Raw genomic sequence first — 20,221 nt, 5'->3', positions numbered from 1 at the left:
ACACATTTCGAAATGAATTGTACAACGATGACCAGACTGGCGTTTGTTCTTAACATGTTCTAGAGCATAATGTTTGATGGGACAAGCAATAGGCTATCATAGGCAGGTTTTTAAGCGATTTTTGACTGTAACAAACATTTAGTCTGAGAAATGTAGGGAAATTAAGAATTGGAGGGAGCTAGGCCTCCCTGACAGGCATTGTCAAACTCGCCACTCCAAGTTCTGTGGTTTGACTCTTAAATGTAAAGTCCCCATATTTGGGGACCCTATTTGATTTGTTTTATTCAATTCAGTCTGGTATGAGAACGGTAGCCCCTATCTGCAAAAGCAGGGTGTCTGCGGAAAGCTGAGTACCTTGGCTATTCATAGGTGCCTTCAAATCTTTGGTGTTACTTACTACCATATATGGGCTTACGAATTTATAAGGGCAGGCCGAGCCGATTACCTCATTTCAAAATGGCTGCTACCTACATTCCAGTTAGCATTGTGAAGCATAAACGAAGTAAACACGGAATATGTTGATACACACCAAATGCCGAGATGCCACAGATCATAAGGATATCTTATTTGTCTGCCTGTGACCAACCGTTATTGATCACCAGCCCCAAGAGTCATAATGTTTATTTTACACAACGTTTTCACCAAACAGCAAACATCTTACAAGGTAAGCTTCGATTTGGTCTGTGTTTGAGCTATAGCTACATGGGTGGTATCAAATTAATCCTTATGTTGGTAGGAACAAATCTAGCCTATTGCTAATGTTATCTGATGACATATGACTTAATTGCAACATTGAATGTCAACCGAGTGACTATATCTTTGCGCATCAAAAATATGATGTTGCCTGCTTACACACTGTAGGCATCCATTACACAGGGATTGGCTAGTATGGCACCATGACAGTCTTGTAGCCAATGAGATAAACTTTCCAGGGATAAGCAGTTGACCTGGGTGGGACAAAGCAAGGCGTAGAACCTTTTAACATCCAGTGTGCAAAAACAGTGCAATTACCACATTCGGACACTTTGGAGAGGTTGAAAGGACACTTAAATGCCTCATGAGCTTAGTTCAACTGTCATATCTCATCACAGCAAAAATATAAGCTTGTTTTACTCGTAAAAAAACATCGTATAGCCTAAAAACATGGTCAAAACTAATTTTGATATCATGGATAGTCAGTCCTTGCAATCATGACTCTGTCTAAGAATTTGAGTGGTTACATTTCTCCCAGCCAATCCTCTAGGAATGTGTGGTTAGATTTTTCCCGCCCAATCCTCTAGGAATTTGAGTGGTCACATTTCTCCCAGCCAATCCTCTAGGAATTTGAGTGGTTACATTTCTCCCAGCCAATCCTCTAGGAATTTGAGTGGTTACATTTCTCCCGGCCAATCCTCTAGGAATTTGAGTGGTTACATTTCTCCCGGCCAATCCTGTAGGAATTTGAGTGGTTACATTTATCCCGGCCAATCCTCTAGGAATTTGAGTGGTTACATTTATCCCTGCCAATCCTCTAGGAATTTGAGTGGTTACATTTCTACCGGCCAATCCTCTAGGAATTTGAGTGGTTACATTTATCCCTGCCAATCCTCTAGGAATTTGAGTGGTTACATTTCTACCGGCCAATCCTCTAGGAATTTGAGTGGTTACGTTTCTCCCAGCCAATCCTCTAGGAATTTGAGTGGTTACATTTCTCCCGGCCAATCCCTCATCTTTTTACCAAAACTAATGAGGGGCTTTGTTATTGTTTCAATTAAGTATTCTAGCTTTTTCACTCCTACCTACAGTACTTCTCATTCTTGACCACGTAGCCTAGGTAACTAAATAAGTCGTGGTCAGCCCTAGTTGCGCTTCACAGCCACTATCAGTTATCATGCAGTAACATATTTTGTGACCAGTTCCACATGGCTCTCTTAGTACATTGAATGTCTGTGCAAGTGATGGTGAGCAGGTTGGACCTATGTTATACTTACCCTCCTGGATAGTCAATGCGATGGGCTTGCGGGTGAAGTCAGGGTGACTTTTTCCCTCTGGTATTTCCTCCACATACTGCGTGATCATAACTCCAGGGACTTTTGATTTCTTCTTGATCCCAACTGGTAACATGAAATGATTGATTATTAGCAACTGAACCAGTAATCAATATTTATATTAATTAGTTTATTTACGCAATCTCTATTTAACCAGGTGAGTTAACTGAGAAGCAATTCTCATTTGACATGACCATTATCATCATTACAATGATATGCTCATTTCACATTAATCCCACTGCCTTTACATCTGTCATGTGGTTTTATTTATGTATTCAATCAAAACAAACATGCTTTATAAAACAATATGAACATTCTAACATATATATTAGAATATTCCACGTTATCACTAATTGAATCATGTTTCGATGATCAATGCTTACACATTGTGCAAGTGACAACAGATGTGCAATAGAACATATCCACGTGTATAAAACCGTACGTCGTCGAACGAAACATATGAGACCATTACAATTTTTCCTGTTATAATGTATTGAATCATATTTACATAATTCCTTCTCCTCGAGCATCCATGCTTGTACATACATTTGTGACAACAGATATGCGATAAAGCATATCCACGTACGTAAAACCGTACGCCATCGAACAGAACAAACCCAGTGCATATTTTAGGTTCATTCTTCATGCCTCAGAAGTGACTGTGAGGGGAACAAGCCTTTAGAGTTCCCCCTTGCCTACCTCCTTCTTTTTCGAAGACGTCTGAGACAGGACCTGCTCATGTAAAGTTGGGAAAGCACATACAGGACAGGTGAGCAGGGTATCGTTAAAAATGCCGACTGGACTGAGGCTTAAGACTTGAGTTAAGAGAGACATTGATATTGTGATGTACACACACAGAAAACAAAACAGGAAATGCATAACAAACATCCAAAGTTCAGTAATCCGTTTGAGATTGAACACAGATGACTTGCAAACATACACAGATATGCTGATCATCGTGGGCATATCGTGATGTTTGTTGTGTTGATGTTGGTTTTGTCTTTTACCCGTAACTGTAACTGATTTGAAGATATATCTCCACTCTATTGGACCATGTTCCATACACGTTTTCTACTACTGAGAATATATCATTGTCCAGGCGGTGTTATGTCCTCTATGTGAGAATGTATCATTGTCCAGGCGGTGTTATGTCCTCTATGTGAGAATGTATCATTGTCCAGGCGGTGTTATGTCCTCTATGTGAGAATATATCATTGACCAGGCGGTGTTATGTCCTCTATGTGAGAATATATCATTGACCAGGCGGTGTTATGTCCTCTATGTGAGAATGTATCATTGACCAGGCGGTGTTATGTCCTCTATATTATCTCCCTTGAGTGAAGGGTTTCGAAGTCTTTCTCCATAATGTCTGTTGCGCTGTGTCAGGTAGTTGTTGCTTTTTGTTCTTGCATTGATGCATTCTGCAATGCAACTGTCATATCTGCAATCTTTCATTTAATTCTCTATGCTTAACACAGTATGTACATTCTAACATATGAGATGTTAGAATGTTTCTTGTTAACATTTATTGAATCATATTTAACTGTTCATTTCTTCTCCTCGAGCGTCCATGCTTACACATTGTGTAATTGACAGTATAGATCAGATCAGATATGCAGTAGAACATATCCCCGTACGTAAAACTGTACGTTGTCGTACATAACAAACCCATTGCATTTTCATCCTCCATGCCTCGAAAGTGAGAGGGAACAGAAGCATTTATGACTTGGGTCATATTTCCCCCTGCCTACCTTTGTCAAACTCGTCTGAGACTGGACCTGCTATTGTGAAGCACATAGATACATAGAGCACATAGATCCAGATATCAGTAGAGTGTTGTTAAAATAGCAAATTGGACTGGACTAACGCTCCGTATTAGTAAATTAAGACAATCAAACTGCATTGTATCTTTGCAATACACACTATAACAAAAAAACAGGAAATTCAACCCAAAAAAGACTGCATCAAACTGGAATACAGTCAATGACAATGAACAATAGATTATACTTCATGAAGGTTCATTAAAGAGCACGTTAACATAGTCTACATAATAAATGCACGTTCTAGGCATTGGATGCCATCTTTCTTGCTTGATATTGATTTGTGCCCATCGCTGTAATTCATTTGGAGGTTTCTCTCTACAGTTCGGGCCCCATTCCATACATTCAGGGCTAGATTATGTCTTCTCTGATGTCACATTTGACTGAAGGGTTTCTCGGTTTCTGAAAGGGCTTCTGCTCCATATTTCCGGTGTCAGATAATCGTGTTGTTCCCTTGCATTGATGTGTTCCCTTGTTTATTTCGTCCCACAATTGACAAACAATTTCAGTCAGTCTTGTACTATAACATGCTTCACTGTTGTCGCTGAGAGGCTTAATGGCCGACAGGAGCTACGTGATGTGATTTATGCTTTTTGGTCTGATGTTTTTCTTCAATGGATGAAAGTTACTGTGCTGCATTGTGCAGTGATCCGTGTTTGGTAGTCTTGTTGTCATTTCATTATCTTTGACCTTCAGTCTTCCTTTGAGGCTGTCATTCTGTTGTGGGTAGTCTACTTCATCCCTTCTTGGGAATCAGATTCACTTTCTACTGCAGACAGAGAACTGAAGTAATTGACTGGTACACAAATGTAGTAAGATGATGAGGATGATGGTGGGTATATGATGATGTTATTATGAAAGCTAATGTCTACAAGTAAAGCAACAGACACTATATGCTCTTGATCGAAGATGTTGGTTGATGGTGTTTTCAGCGTCCATTATTCTGGTATTCTTGGCCTTCACCTACAGAGGAAGTGGGGGGGATAACATTATCTACATACCTTGGCCAGTGGCTGTCTGGTCCGTGACCTTTGATTTATTTTTCCACATCTTGGAAGTTTTGGTTGCTGGGTAGACTCAGCAGAATGTCTTCAGCTTTAATAGATAGAGAAACAGGTTATCCTATTTTTGGATTGAGCATTGAAAGCAATATGGTATCACAAGACCTAAGGGAGTTAATGAGTACAGTACATAGGATCCTTCTCTCTTGGTTTCTATGTTATTTCTGTCCCATGATCCCGTGGTAGACCATTAAGAATGGTATTTTGTTTTATTCTCTCTACATGTTCTATTTTATTTTGCTTCATCAGAACGAGCATTGGTTTACAGGTCATGACTTGCCATTGACATTGATTTAACATCTAAGGTTTTTTAAGTTGCATGTGTGGTGAGGACATGAAACATGACCATCTGGGACTGTTTGTCAGGCTGCGGTAAATCTTTGCTGCTTGCTAAAAGTCTTCCTTTTTCTGCCGATCAACCAAGGCACTGCTTCCCAACCCTGGTCCTCCAGTACCCCCAACAGTACACAGTTTCGTTGTAGCCCTTGACAAACACACCTCCTTCAACTCATTGAGGGCTTGATGATTAGTTGACAAGTTGAATCAGGTGTGCTTGTCCAGGGTTACAATAAAAATGTGTACTGTTGGGTGTACTCGAGGACCAGGGTTGGGAAACACTGAACCAAGGTATTAATTGAGTGTGGTGACTCAATTGAAGGGTAATGTATAATGCTTGTGTACCCAGTGCAGGATATTTAAAGACAAACTGTAGGAGAACCATAGAGTATTCATTGTGCGAATAGTTTTCCAAATGGACCATCTACAATGTGTAATGCTTGTGTACACAGTTCAGGACTTGTAAAGATATAATGTACTGTTACAGTATAGGATTGTCCATTTTAGAAATGGTCTGATTTCCTCATATTGAGAGTTATTTTCCTACAGTGAGAATATAAAAATGTCATTGGTTATATGTGCAGTAGATGTCACTAAGAGCACCCTCCAGGACACTTTTATTACCCAGATGGTTTGCTACTCTAAGACAGCTGAATGTGTTGCTATACCAAAATAGATAGACTGCAGGCTGCATATAATGGCCCTGATGTCTAATGGATATAAAGGCGTTCTCAAAAAGTGGTTGTGCAGTAAAACCTAAATTATTAGCCCTGCTGTTTATTTGCTTCAATCGCTGAACACAACCAGCGCTTATTAGAAACAGGCTTCTATTTGAGCCAGGCCTCTATTTCCTTGATGCACACAGCTTTTGCACAATAAAATGTTGAAAAGACTACCACACTGTTTATTGTGACCAATATTAACAGTATAAAATGTATAATAAAAAATCTATCACAGATCAGACTTGCAAAGGCTGCCTATCATACACCACCGATTTCACACTTCAGCACCATGGAGAGCGTGTGCCGATAAACAATTCATTTAGACCCAGTGTTTATTTGAAACAGGCGTTTACTTGCTGAAATGTGTGTCAATCCCCAGCTATTAAACGGGACAGGCGGCTATTTGAGGCTGTGTTTAATATCAAGCTGGTGTTGTTATTGGCCATGCACTCATATACAGTGGGGAGAAAAAAGTATTTAGTCAGCCACCAATTGTGCAAGTTCTCCCACTTAAAAAGATGAGAGAGGCCTGTAATTTTCATCATAGGTACACGTCAACTATGACAGACAAAATGAGAAGAAAAAAAATCCAGAAAATCACATTGTAGGATTTTTAATGAATTTATTTGCAAATTATGGTGGAAAATAAGTATTTGGTCAATAACAAAAGTTTCTCAATACTTTGTTATATACCCTTTGTTGGCAATGACACAGGTCAAACGTTTTCTGTAAGTCTTCACAAGGTTTTCACACACTGTTGCTGGTATTTTGGCCCATTCCTCCATGCAGATCTCTTCTAGAGCAGTGATGTTTTGGGGCTGTCGCTGGGCAACACGGACTTTCAACTCCCTCCAAAGATTTTCTATGGGGTTGACATCTGGAGACTGGCTAGGCCACTCCAGGACCTTGAAATGCTTCTTACGAAGTCACTCCTTCGTTGCCCGGGCGGGGTGTTTGGGATAATTGTCATGCTGAAAGACCCAGCCACGTTTCATCTTCAATGCCCTTGCTGATGGAAGGAGGTTTTCACTCAAAATCTCACGATACATGGCCCCATTCATTCTTTCCTTTACACGGATGAGTCGTCCTGGTCCCTTTGCAGAAAAACAGCCCCAAAGCATGATGTTTCCACCCCCATGCTTCACAGTAGGTATGGTGTTCTTTGGATGCAACTCAGCATTCTTTGTCCTCCAAACACGACGAGTTGAGTTTTTACCAAAAAGTTATATTTTGGTTTCATCTGACCATATGACATTCTCCCAATCCTCTTCTGGATCATCCAAATGCACTCTAGCAAACTTCAGACGGGCCTGGACATGTACTGGCTTAAGCAGGGGGACACGTCTGCACTGCAGGATTTGAGTCCCTGGCGGCGTAGTGTGTTACTGATGGTAGGCTTTGTTACTTTGGTCCCAGCTCTCTGCAGGTCATTCACTAGGTCCCCCCGTGTGGTTCTGGGATTTTTGCTCACCGTTCTTGTGATCATTTTGACCCCACGGGGTAAGATCTTGCGTGGAGCCCCATATCGAGGGAGATTATCAGTGGTCTTGTATGTCTTCCATTTCCTAATAATTGCTCCCACAGTTGATTTCTTCAAACCAAGCTGCTTACCTATTGCAGATTCAGTCTTCCCAGCCTGGTGCAGGTCTACAATTTAGTTTCTGGTGTCCTTTGACAGCTCTTTGGTCTTGGCCATAGTGGAGTTTGGAGTGTGACTGTTTGAGGTTGTGGACAGGTGTCTTTTATACTGATAACAAGTTCAAACAGGTGCCATTAATACAGGTAACGAGAGGAGGATAGAGGAGCCTCTTAAAGAAGAAGTTACAGGTCTGTGAGAGCCAGAAATCTTGCTTGTTTGTAGGTGACCAAATACTTATTTTCCACCATAATTTGCAAATAAATTCATTAAAAATCCTACAATGTGATTTTATGGAATTTTTTTTCCTCAATTTGTCTGTCATAGTTGACGTGTACCTATGATGAAAATTACAGGCCTCTCTCATCTTTTTAAGTGGGAGAACTTGCACAATTGGTGGCTGACTAAATACTTTTTTCCCCCCACTGTAATCTCCACCTGGCACAGCCAGAAGAGACTGGTTCCTCTCTAGGTTTCTTCCTAGGTTCCTGTCTTTTCTAGGGAGTTCTTCTTAGCCACCGTGCTTCGACATCTGCATTGCTTGCTGTTTGGGTTTTTAGGCTGGGTTTCTGTGTAGCACTTTGTGATCTGCTGATGTAAAAAGGGCTTTATAAATACATTTGATTGATTGTATTTAATATAGGCTATTTCAATAAACAATAATAAAACCGTGACATTTTTCAAATGTGAAAAAGGGGGCCCTGTGGAGAAAGGGTTGGGAACCCCTGGTCCTGGTGGCTTTCTGTAGGAAACTCTATCTAACAGTTTGTCCCTCACATCCTTAGTGTTCCCCAAAGGTGTCCTCTCATTCTTCCTTTGGCTGGCAACCTCTGGATTGAGGGGCAATATGTCTTATCAAGGAATGCAATGTTGACATGGTTTGAGGTGTCCCTGAACTTGTAGAGGTCTCAACTAAATATTGGGTTGGAAAAAAGGAAGCGCTTGGGCCATGCTGGAAATGTGTCATAAACAGAAGCCTTTGAAATAGTTAAATGTAGCAAATGTGTTGGTAGGGAACCACTAGTTTATAAACAACCATGGAAAAGGATACAAGTCAAAGTTGAAATATTAGAGATAAAGGATTGGTGGATGGATTGAAACAAGAAACAACATTTTAATCACGTAAGCCTAATTGTTAGTTTGTTGTACAGTCAACTTGTGGTTTATTTTCATGGCCAGCAATTTGAATATTGAAAATGGTTTGGGATTTCGGACTATTAGTGTTACTTTTACTGCATAACATTGTAGGTAATGTAAAACTTGGTTGTATGGTTGGTCTGTTACAAGGAGTCAGGAAAACTTAGTTCAAAACTGACTCATTAAAAAACTGGACAGTGAACTGTTTGACCGGTGAGTGATATTTGACACTAATACAGATATATTAAGATTTTGATTTAATATCTGGGGAAATTCAACACGGCTTGTTATACATATGTATGATATTCTAGGGTTCCCTAGTCGAGGCCTTTCGAAGAAGAGCATGTTACATCGTCATATGATAGGTCACATGCCATGTAAAACTATGATCATCCTATCACAAATGTCATGATATGCCATAAATCACACTTGACGTGTGTGATGAGTAAGCCCAACTAAAACCTGCTCAAAATAGAATATTCAGTCATTTCTTTCTGTAAGATCGTAATTAAAATGTAAACAATTTTATATTTTTAAATTAGTTAAAAATGATCAGTTAAATTCCAAGGCCATCTTTAAAAGTAAAGCAATATTGTGATGTCAAGATACTGTCCATGATATAGTTTTAGGATTTGGTTTACCCCACATTTCACTCCCATCATTCTGACACTACTAAAAGAACCATGCATGGGTCCCAAAATCACTTAACAGAGTTGACAAAAATAATAATCCCGTTACCAGTTGGTTGATGTCGTCTAAATAAAGTGTTAATCTTGGGAACATCGAAGGTGCATAGTGTGAAGTAGCAGTCTTTCGAAGCTGCCTCTCTCTTGGCACTCAGGCAGTTGAAAATGAGCCACTTGGCCAGTGACTGACAGGACACTTAGTGCCGGCCTCCACGCCACAGCAGGGGTCGGTTTTTATGGGACCATGTGGCTCACACTGCACGTTAATGTTAACGCAGCCACCTGCTTATGTGACCAGGGCTGGAATACTGTTCTTAATGCCCGTGGTTTTACGGTGGTGCAGTGTTTAATGACCTAGCCATTATTGAAATAATTTGAGGTGGGTTAAGGTCAGGTTCGAAAAGCCTGGCTAGGGAAAGACTTCAGGGGGTTTCTGGATCAAAAAGGGACTTAGGTGGTGGGAGTGGCAGGGAGGCGTGGCAATGGGCACGGTCGGCCCGTTAGCGCGGCTGAATTTTAGGCCACGTTTTAAAGACCCCCATCTTGGCGGTGTAGAGAGAATTTTGCATTTTTAAGCCAATTTACTGCAATTCTACACATTTCTCCATGGAGCTGAGATACATTTTTGCAGTTTTTTAAACAATTTTCCTCCAATTCTACATATGTTGCCATGCAGCTGAGAGAAAATGTTGCTGTTTTAAAGCTAATTTCCTGCGATTGTACATTTTCTGCCATGGAGCTGAGATATATTTATGCAGTTTTTAAACTAATTTCCTGCAATTCTATGCATTTTGCCATGGATAATTATGTGTTATTTAGCTCAAAAACCTTTGCTAAAAATAAATACATATATTTAAATCAAAATCTGTAATTGTGGCATTTTTGCCGAGGAGGTCTTTGTCGTGAAATTTTACAGCTAACTTAAATGTTTGGTGCAGTATCTCTCAAGTGTATTAAATGTGCATGAAAACTAGCCATCTCTCATTGAATGACAACAAACGCTTAATTGAAGAATCCCGTCCATAGGAGTAGTACTGTTGACCAATCAACAACGAATGGGCGTAGACTTCGGCTACTGATCTTACTTGCCTCAAGAAAAAAAAACCTGCCGAGCACCAAAACAAACAATCTCTCATAATATATGCGCGAACTGGCGCATCACGTTTTGAGTACGAAGCATGTGACAGCCTTAAGACGGAGTGGAAAAAACTATTTGGCGGCCTGCCCAAGGATTTCAATGGCAGAAAAAGCCCAGTGTAGCTCAAATCTTGGCACATTTTAGTGACTGATATAGATGAAATTTTAAATGATCAAAATTAGACCCCATGTGCGGGCACCAGTGAATAGTGTTCCATTTTTCTAATGCCAGTCTTTGACGATTTCTGTTATAAAGGATGTATAAGCCTCGAGGGCAGCATACTGTAGACATTCAGTATGATTGGGTCTGGGGGTTGAGGAATGTAAAGTTAATCATGTTTTGCCAATTGACAATCAAATGTTTGCCAATAGCAACAAGTAATACTGCTCACTCAAATAGCTAAATGAATAAATGTATCCTGTATTGGATAGTAATTACCTTGTAGGTCCCTGTATGCTCTCGTATGAATATTCATAAGCATTAGAATATCCATTGTCTAAGCATGCTAATTTATATAGTGTGGTCAACTATGTAAACTAAACTGTATGATCATACTCTTAAAATAAATTGAGTGTGACTCCACTCCTTGTGACCGCAAAATCTCATGACATGACAATTAAACCCTGCAGTGCAATTCCCTACTATGAATTAATTATTAACATGTTTTTTTGTCTTTGTGAGCATTTATACAACTCAGGAAGCTATGAAATATATATTTAAAAAATGTTATACTGTCTAAGATGTTTAAATTGAACAACAATTGCACAACATTTTTTATATTAACATAATACTTGCACGTTTTATTCTACAGGGCTCTTTAAATAAAATTCACTATTAACATAAAACGTTTACGTTTTATTCTACAGGGCTCTTTTTAAATAATGTCAAATAGAATGCAATATGAATGAGCAGACTTTCAGAGTAGGACAAGTTCCTTGATATGCCACAATACATTACAGGCCCTATTGAAGGACAGAAAAAGTCCCTTTTTAGCCACAACACAGGGAGCTGTTGTGATAGACTATGGCCAAGTCGCCACAATTAACACCTTTACTTAAGCCCTGCTGCTAAGGATGAGATGGACGATGGACTTACCTCTCAGTAAGCTCAGTTGTGTTCCTCTCCAGCCGTGCTTCTTCCCAGTCTGATTTTCGAGTGCAGCCTCACAGGTCTACAAGCTAATAAATCCTTTTAGGAATGCCAGTGATTCTGCAACAGAGTGCCTGCCAAGCAAGGGATTGCCTTTTTGTTTTTGGCTGAAACGGCAACCCCTGCGAGGGGAGGGGAGATTCATCCCTCTCATAGGGATATACAGTATTGCAGCTTAATTACTTATGACAGCCAACTTGTGGTCCTCTGTAGCTAAGATGGTAGAGAATGGCACTTGCAATACCAGGATAGTGGGTTTGATTTCCGGGGACCACCCGTATGTAAGATGTATGACAGGAAGTCGCTTTGGATAAAAGCATCTGCAAAATGGCATTTATTATTTATTATTATTATTATAAAAAATAATACATGTATGTTTGCAGATGCTTGTTATTTAATGTTCCCCTAAAGTATAGTTCCTTCAGGAAACTATGCATCAGACTGAAACCAGTGAGTGTATTTTCCCATCTCTTAGCTGATCTGGTTGACGTCTTGGATAGTGCCGATGCAAACATGGGAGTATTGATAAAAAGGTGGGTAAGGAAACAGTTGGGGCTACTTTGGTCTGCAAAGATATCATGCTTATGCTTCTTAAATGAATCATTTTGTATCAGGTTTCATATTTAGCTCATGTGGTGCTGATGTCTTGGAGTGAAAGGAATGGTGTCTGTGACAGACGAAACACAGCGTTGACTTGATGATGTACTAATAAATCTGGTTTGGATAAGATGGTGTACGCTATTGTAATTAGATGCAAGTCAATCATGATGCCTGCTCCTCTTCTTTGATTTGGCACTTGTGAAGGCCAGCCCCCTTGGTCCTCCAAAACAAAAACAAAACGTACCAGGGGGAACACGTCTTACGAGAAGTGGATCTTAGCAATTGTGCCTTTTAACAAGTTGTGAGAGTCAGCTCTTTGCCTCTGTGGTGCCCTTACAGAGTAGGGTTTGTGAGGTGATTATCTGCAGGTGCCAGAGAGGTTAATGTAGTAAAACTCAAGGTTGCCAGTGAGTTGGAATTTAATTTGGGATTTAACAACCACATTACAATCTATTGTGCTATTTATTGACACGTGACTGGGCATGGTCTTCAGTATCGCTATATAAAGAGGAAAGTTCAATGGACGTGCTAATCATAATTCTAGTCTTATAAAATGGGCACACTGTCAGGAGAGGACCTGGCGTAACATGCTGTTAACAGAGCAGTCATGTATTTTCTGGGCTTGTGTTATGAGGTAGTAATCTACCCAAAGGTTACCCTAAAGCCTGAGAGTATGTTGCACCATGTTCACCTTAAGATATGGGATGAACACAGGTCCACACTGCTGCACAAGCTCATAGGCAAGACAGATGAAGTCAGGTGAAAGAGGAGCCATCATTGGAAAATATAGACAGACGGAGCTAGAACCTCTTCAGACTCAAGAAAACTACCTTAAAGGATACATTTACTTTTTGTACAACTTCATCTGGATATTATTGGATGTAAATGGCATGTTATAGAACTTGTCCAGACATTTTTTTTTTCGATTTGCTTACCCCAAGCAGCGATTGACTTCCTTATCCTCGTTCTGCAGTATGGGTGCTAAAATAAAACATTTACAAAAGCTCCCAAAAACACCCAAATATGTCCTTTTAGAAACAGACACACCCTCAGTATAGTGATGTAGGTCTTTAGATGTTGTACACATGAAATTCTGTCATTCAGAACTTTATCTACAGCGTTATATATATTTTTTTAGTGCAGTTCTGTATAGTATCTGTAGGGGAAACGGCTTTATTTCCTTGTAGATGACACAACATGGATTGCAAGCAACTTTCAACATCTAAAATGTGCTTGACACAATCACAATCCTGCAATCAGGAACATAGAACGCAAGAACTGGTCGGAGAAGAGGTATTCGGAGTGGAGTTCTAGTCCGACTCAGGAGGCGTGCACAGCATCCACCACTTCCGAGTATATTACTCGCTAATGTTCAGTCCCTGGACAATAAAGTAGACGAGCTCAGGGCGACGATCTCCTTCCAGAGAGACATCAGGGACTCTAACATACTCTGTTTCACGGAATCATGGATCTCTCCGGATATACTGTCTCAGTCAATACAGCCAGCTGGGTTCTCAGTACATCGCGCAGACAGGAATAAAAAACTACAGTTAGTGAGTGCATACATTTTTCATACTGGCCCCCCGTGGGAATCAAACCCACAACCCTGGCGTTGCAAGCACCATGCTCTACCAACTGAGCTCCAGGAGGCCAGTAGCTACACTGTAGCTACACTGGACTTTGTGCAAATTGGAAACCACATATCCTGAGGCCGCATTTATTGCAGCTGGGGACTTTAACAAAGCAGATTTGAGGAAAACGCTACCGAAGTTCTATCAACACGTTGCCTGTAGTACTCGCACTTCAAAAACTCTCGACCATTGTTACTCCCTTCCGGGATGGCTACAAGAGATCTCCCCATGCCCTCCCTTTGGCAAATCAGATCATGACTCCATTCTACTCCTCCCTTCCTATAGGCAGAAACTCAAACAGGAAGTACCCGTGCTAAGGTCTATTCAACGCTAGTCTGACCAATCAGAATCCATGCTTCAAGATTGTTTTGATCATTCGGACTGGGATATGTTCCAGGTCTATACACTGACACAGTGACTGAGTTCATCAGGAAGTGTAGAGGGGATGTTGTTCCCACTGTCACTATTAAAACCTACCCAAACCAAAAACCATAGATAGATGGCAGCATTTGCGCAAAACTGAAAGCGTGAACCACCGCATTTAACCACGGCAAGGTGACTGGGAATATGGTTGAATACAAACAGTGCAGTTATGCCCTCTGTAAGACAATCAAACAGGTAAAACCTCCGTACAGAGACAGTGTAGTCGCAATTCAACGGCTCAGACATGAGACGGGACTCCAGACAATCACGGAATACAAAGGGACAACCAGCCACGATGCGGACACCGTCTAACTCCCAGACAAGCTAAACATATTTTTCGCCTCCTTTGAGGATAACACAGTGCCACCAACGCAGCCCGCTCCAGAGGACTGTGGGCTTTCGTACTTAATAGCCAACGAGAGTATGACATTTAAGCGTGTTAACCCTCGCAAGGCTGCCAGCCCAGATGGCGTCCCTAGCCGCGTCATCAGAGCATGCACAGACTAGCTGACTGAAGTGTTTATGGACATATTAAATCTCTCCCTATCCCAGTCTGCTGTCCCCACTTGCTTCAAGATGTCCAACATTGTTCCTGTACCCAAGAAAGGTAACTGAACTAAATGACTCACTTTTGTCATCATGTCATGTCATCATGAAGTGCTTTGAGAGGCTAGTTAAGGATCATATCACACCCTAGACCCACTTCAATTTGCATACCCAATAGATCCACAGACGATGCCATCGCACTGTACACTGGCCTAGCCCATCTGGACAAGAGGAATGCCTATGTAAGAATGCTGTTCATTGACTGCAGCTCAGCCTTCAACACCATAGTACCCTCCAAGCTCATAATTAAGCTCGGGGACCTGGGTCTGAACCGCATCCTGTGCAACTTGGTCCTGGACTTCCTGTCTGAACCGCACCCTGTGCAACTTGGTCCTGGACTTCCTGTCTGAACCGCACCCTGTGCAACTTGGTCCTGGACTTCCTGACGGGCCACCCCCAGATGGTGAAGGTAGGAAACAACACCTCCACTACGCTGATCCTCAACACAAGGGGCCCACAGGGGTGCATGCACAGCCCCCTCCTGTACTCCCTGTTCACCCATGACTGCATGGCAACGCACGCCTCCAACTCATTTACATTTTAGTCATTTAGCAGACGCTCTTATCCAGAGCGACTTACAGTTAGTGAATGCATATATTATTATTATTTTTTTTATTTTTTTCATACTGGCCCCCCGTGGGAAACGAACCCACATCCCTGCCGGCTAAACCCTCCCCTACCTTGGACGACGCTGGACCAATTGTGCGCCGCCCATTGGTCTCCCGGTCGCGGCCGGCTGCGACAGAGCCTGGACTCGAACCAGGATCTCTAGTGGCACAGCTAGCACTGCGATGCAGTGCCTTAGACCACTGTGCCACTCGGGAGTCCTCCATTATCAAGTTTGTAGATGACACAACAGTAGTAGGCCTGATTACCAACAAAGGAGCTGATCGTGGACTTCAGGAGACAGCAGAGGGAGCACGCCCCCATCCACATCGACGGGGCCACAGTGGAGAAAGTGAAAAGCTTTAAGTTCCTCAGCGTACACATCACTGACAATCTGAAATGGTCCACCCACACAGACAGTGTGGTGAAGGCGCAACAGCAGCTCTTCAACCTCAGGAGGCTGAATAAATTATTTTTTAGCTTCTAAGACCCTCACAAACATTTACAGATGCACCATTGAGCGCATCCTGCCAGGCTGTATCACCGCCTGGTATTGCAACTGCACTGTCCGCAACCGCAGGGCTCTCCAGAGAGTGGTGCGGTTTGCCCAACGCATCACCGGGGGCACACTGCCTGCCCTCCAGGACACCTACATCTCCCGATATCACAGGAAGGCCAAAAAGATCATCAAGGACATCAACCACCCGAGCCACGGCCTGTTCACCCCGCTACCATCCAGAAGGAGAGGTCAGTACAGGTGCGTCAAAGCTGGGACCGAGAGACAGAAGCTGTTTTTCAATCTCAAGGCCTTCAGAAAGCTAAATAGCCATCACTAGCCGGCCTCCACCCAGTACCCTGCTCTGAACTTAGTCACTGTCACTAGCCGGCTACAACCCGGTTACTCAACCCTGCACCTTAGAGGCTGCAGCCCTGTGTACATAGACATGGAATCACTGGTCATTTTAATAATGGAACACTGGTCACTTTAATAATGTTTACATACGGTTTTACTCATTTCATATGTATATACTGTATTCTACTGTATTCTGGTCAATGCCACTCCGACATTGCGTGTCCTAATATTTATATTTTTCTTAATTCCATTCTTTTACTTTTAGATTTGTGTGTATTGTTGTGAATTGTTAGATACTACTGTGCTGTTGGCGCTAGGAACACAATCATGTTGCTACACCCTCAATAACATCTGCTAAGTATGCGACCAATAAAATTTGATGTGATTTGAACTTAGAACACAGAAACTGGTTGGAACTTAGAACACAGGAACTGGTTGGAACTTAGAACACAGAAACTTTATCTTTATTGTATTCTTAGCAATGACACAGTTATGCTGGGTCCAAGCACGATTGCCTGTGTGTTGTGGATATTTCAGGCGACAAAATAATAGTTGGTACTTGACACAGGAAGGTTGACCGGACACAGGCATGGGAAGCTGAGCTGAGATGCTTGATGTTCCAGAAGGCATTTACTGCAGGGGCCACACAGGGTCAAGAGCTATAAGTATTACTTCACGAAACAATTCTGCATCAACTCACACCCCACGTTTCCTGTCCATTGCTTTTAACATCCAGTTGTTTATAGATTTTTACCAAACAAATAAAGGGAAGCCTATAACCACTTGTTGCCACTTTATTTTTTTTGGGCCAATATAAACAAGTTATTAGGTTCAAAATCAGATTGACAGTACACTGAATCTCAAGTAGCCGACAATTAGGATAACTTGCTTTCACTATTAGGAATTTGACTTAAATTTCCATGAATCAAATTTTAAATAATGTTGTATTACTGTATTTATACAGAGTCTAAAAACAAGCGTAAAATACAGTGTAAATACAGTTAAGTTAGTCTTGTCCACCAGTTTATATGCCTGTAAATGTCAATGCCTGATACATTGTTATGCTATGAAATAATTATTGGCCTCTTAAGTCAATAATCATTACAGAACCATGCACGGTCATGCAGAAAGTTTACGCTTTCTGAAACTTGAAACCAGTCCCGGACCAAATGTACATAAGGTCAAACTCAGTCATGCCTATGAATTCTTCTAATTTATTACCTTCCATTATAAACTCTCAATATCCTCTGAAAGAACACGACTGCATGCTAGCAGTAAAAGAGATATGTGAAGCTGTGTAACAGTTGGCAAAACAATACCAGGGTGTGTGCCCATTGAATACTGTATGGGGGTACAGTGGACAGCCTATGCAATGGACACCATGTGAGTGGCCTATGGAATATTGATTTCAAATTGCATGTGTCTTAAATGATGGGAATCTCTTCTGTTGTCTCTGTCTCTCTTTAGTCTTGAGAGTCAACAAGAGAAAACATCTAGGATTGTATTCTCAAGTTTCTGTCAAACAAAAGTAGGATAAACTCATTGCAGGCCTATTTACAGTATGATAAAGTCATTATATAATCTCTTTCAACACACACTTCTGTATCTCAAACCACTACCGATTATCTTCTTTTTCCAGAAGACTAAAGAACATGCCCACTCTCTGAGGATATAATCAACACGCATCCATCCATTTCAGCTTTCTGCAGTGTTTCTGGTTGCTCTGGGCAATCTATTAGTCATTGCTAAGCAGAACTGGAGGACTGTGGAACCACTTCACTCTGAAAGATAATGAAGAAGAGCGATTGTAGTTTAAAAACATTATATTACACATCATGTGAACATGCTATATTTCAATATAGTACAGCAATTTATTTCTTTTTTATACCGTTGACTGTGAGTTTGGTGGAGCACTCTGCCCTGCCCAGGGGGTTCTCTGCAATGATTTTGTACTCTCCAGTGTCCTTGGGTCCAACCCTCAGTATGAGCATGGAGCAGACCCCACAGGTGTTGGAGATTAGGTAGTTGGTGTTGGTGTTGAGGCTGATATTATTGCGGTACCATGTGACATGGGGCGTTGGGTCCCCTCTCACGGCGCAGCTCATGTAGCACTCATAGCTCTCCGGGGTGCTGTGCGCTTTCAGTGGAACTAAGAACGATGGCGCTGACTCAAAGTTGAGGCTCTTGGATGACCGGAAAGCCATGGAGAACTTATCTACATGAAACACAAATAGGGGAAAGTCTAGTCAAATTCCTAGTCAAATTGCTTTTATGACTTAGTTTTGTTTTGTTTAGGCCTATTCATGAGATGTGAAACTGTTAACTCATTGAACTGATGTTCAAAGTACAGTGTCATATTTCTGTGACCACAAGGTTTTGGTATGACACCTTTTTCAAAAAACTGTTACAGACCACAGTGTGCTGGAGCTTCTCCCCTTGAAATGACAAATGTGTTAACCAACTACCAATCAACAAACGTCTGTTTTTGGTTTCCTCTTGAGGGTGACTTATGATTCTCTCTCTCTAGACAATCAACAATGACACATGACAATCTTAACGTGCCTTTTTTCTTGGTCACTCCCCAGGTTGGCGACTCAGAAGGCTCAGAGATCCCCATGTCATTTTTGGCGTAGACACGGAAGTAGTACTCTCGTCCAGCCATGATGTTGAGGGCTGTGAACTTGTTGTTGAAGAGGCGGTCGGCTACAGTTTGCCACATGCGCTTGATGGAGTCGCGTCTGGACACTATGTAATACAGCCTGTCGTCCCGCTTCTCGTCTGGGGAGGGAGTCCAGGTCACAGTCACTGTTTCAGGAACATTCTGCTCCAACTCCACTGGGCCGGGAGGCTTGGGATCATCTGGAACCAGGTAAGAGAGAAATGGTCGTCAACCATTAATTTAAATGTACAGTACATATAAGAACACATACAGTGTGATAAAACATTTTTTTTGTTGTAAAGTAGACTACAGAACACACGATTCTTCGGCATGTGTCATATCCTCACATGGTCTCTCCTATCATTGCTATGCGGATGACACGCAACTACTTTTCTCCTTCCCCCCTTTTGACACCCAGGTGGCGACACTCGTCTCTGGCAGATATCTCCGCTTGGATGTCGGCCCACCACCTCAAGCGCAACCTCGACAAGACGGAGCTTCTCTTCCTCCCGGGGAAGGCCTGCCCAGTCCAAGAGCTCTCCATTATGGTTGACAACGCCACGGTGTCCTCCTCCCAGAGTGCAAATAACTTTGGCGTGACCCTTGACAACACCCTGTCGTTCTCTGCAAACTTCAAAGCAGTGATTCGCTTCTGAAGGTTCATGCTCTACAACATCCCGTAGAGTACGACCCTACATCACACAGGAAGCGGCGCAGATCCTAATCCAGGCACTTGTCATCTCCCGTCTGGACTCTGTTAGCTGAGCTCCCCACTTGTGCCATCAAACCCCTGCAACTTATCTAGAATACTGCAGCCCACTTGGTGTTCAACCTTCCCAAGTTCTCCCATGTCACCCCTCTCCTCCACACACTCCACTGGCTTCCAGTCGAAGCTCATATCCACTACAAGACCATGGTACTTGCCTACGGAGCAGCAAGGAACTGCCCCTTCCTACCTTCAGGCTATGTTCAAACCCTACACCCCAACCCGAGCACTCCGTTCTGCCACCTCTGGTCTTTTGGTGCTCCTGCTCAGCCCTCCTCTGTCCTGGCACACCAATGGTGAAACCAGCTTCCCCCTGAAGCTAGGACAGCAGAGTCTCTGCCCAACCTCCGAAAACATCTAAAACC

At 42.0% G+C, this 20,221-nt stretch overlaps 1 protein-coding gene across 7 annotated transcripts in view; it reads right to left on the bottom strand.

The window, feature by feature from the left end:
• Positions 1-11,770, bottom strand: part of LOC121574920 (immunoglobulin-like and fibronectin type III domain-containing protein 1) — a 32,076-nt gene extending 20,306 nt beyond the window's left edge. For 2 of the 7 annotated variants that reach the window (XM_045222847.1, XM_045222848.1), the window contains exons 1-5: positions 11,659-11,769; positions 4,849-4,942; positions 3,779-3,808; positions 2,727-2,759; positions 1,971-2,093 (exon numbers count right to left, since the gene is read on the bottom strand). In XM_045222847.1, coding sequence (XP_045078782.1) covers positions 1,971-2,093; positions 2,727-2,759; positions 3,779-3,808; positions 4,849-4,897 — 235 coding nt within the window. In that variant the 5' untranslated portion in view covers positions 4,898-4,942; positions 11,659-11,769. Of the gene's footprint in view, positions 1-1,970; positions 2,094-2,726; positions 2,760-3,778; positions 3,809-4,848; positions 4,943-8,040; positions 8,181-11,658 lie in introns of those variants that run through there. The other 5 variants (XM_045222843.1, XM_045222844.1, XM_045222845.1 and 2 more) reach the window with 5 other exon arrangements.
• Between the last annotated feature and the right edge of the window lie 8,451 nt (positions 11,771-20,221).

The sequence above is a fragment of the Coregonus clupeaformis genome, chromosome 10, assembly GCF_020615455.1.
Source record: "Coregonus clupeaformis isolate EN_2021a chromosome 10, ASM2061545v1, whole genome shotgun sequence".
NCBI lineage: Eukaryota > Metazoa > Chordata > Actinopteri > Salmoniformes > Salmonidae > Coregonus > Coregonus clupeaformis.
Note: the sequence above shows the minus strand (reverse complement) of the source record. Positions and strands in the feature narration are given on the sequence as shown.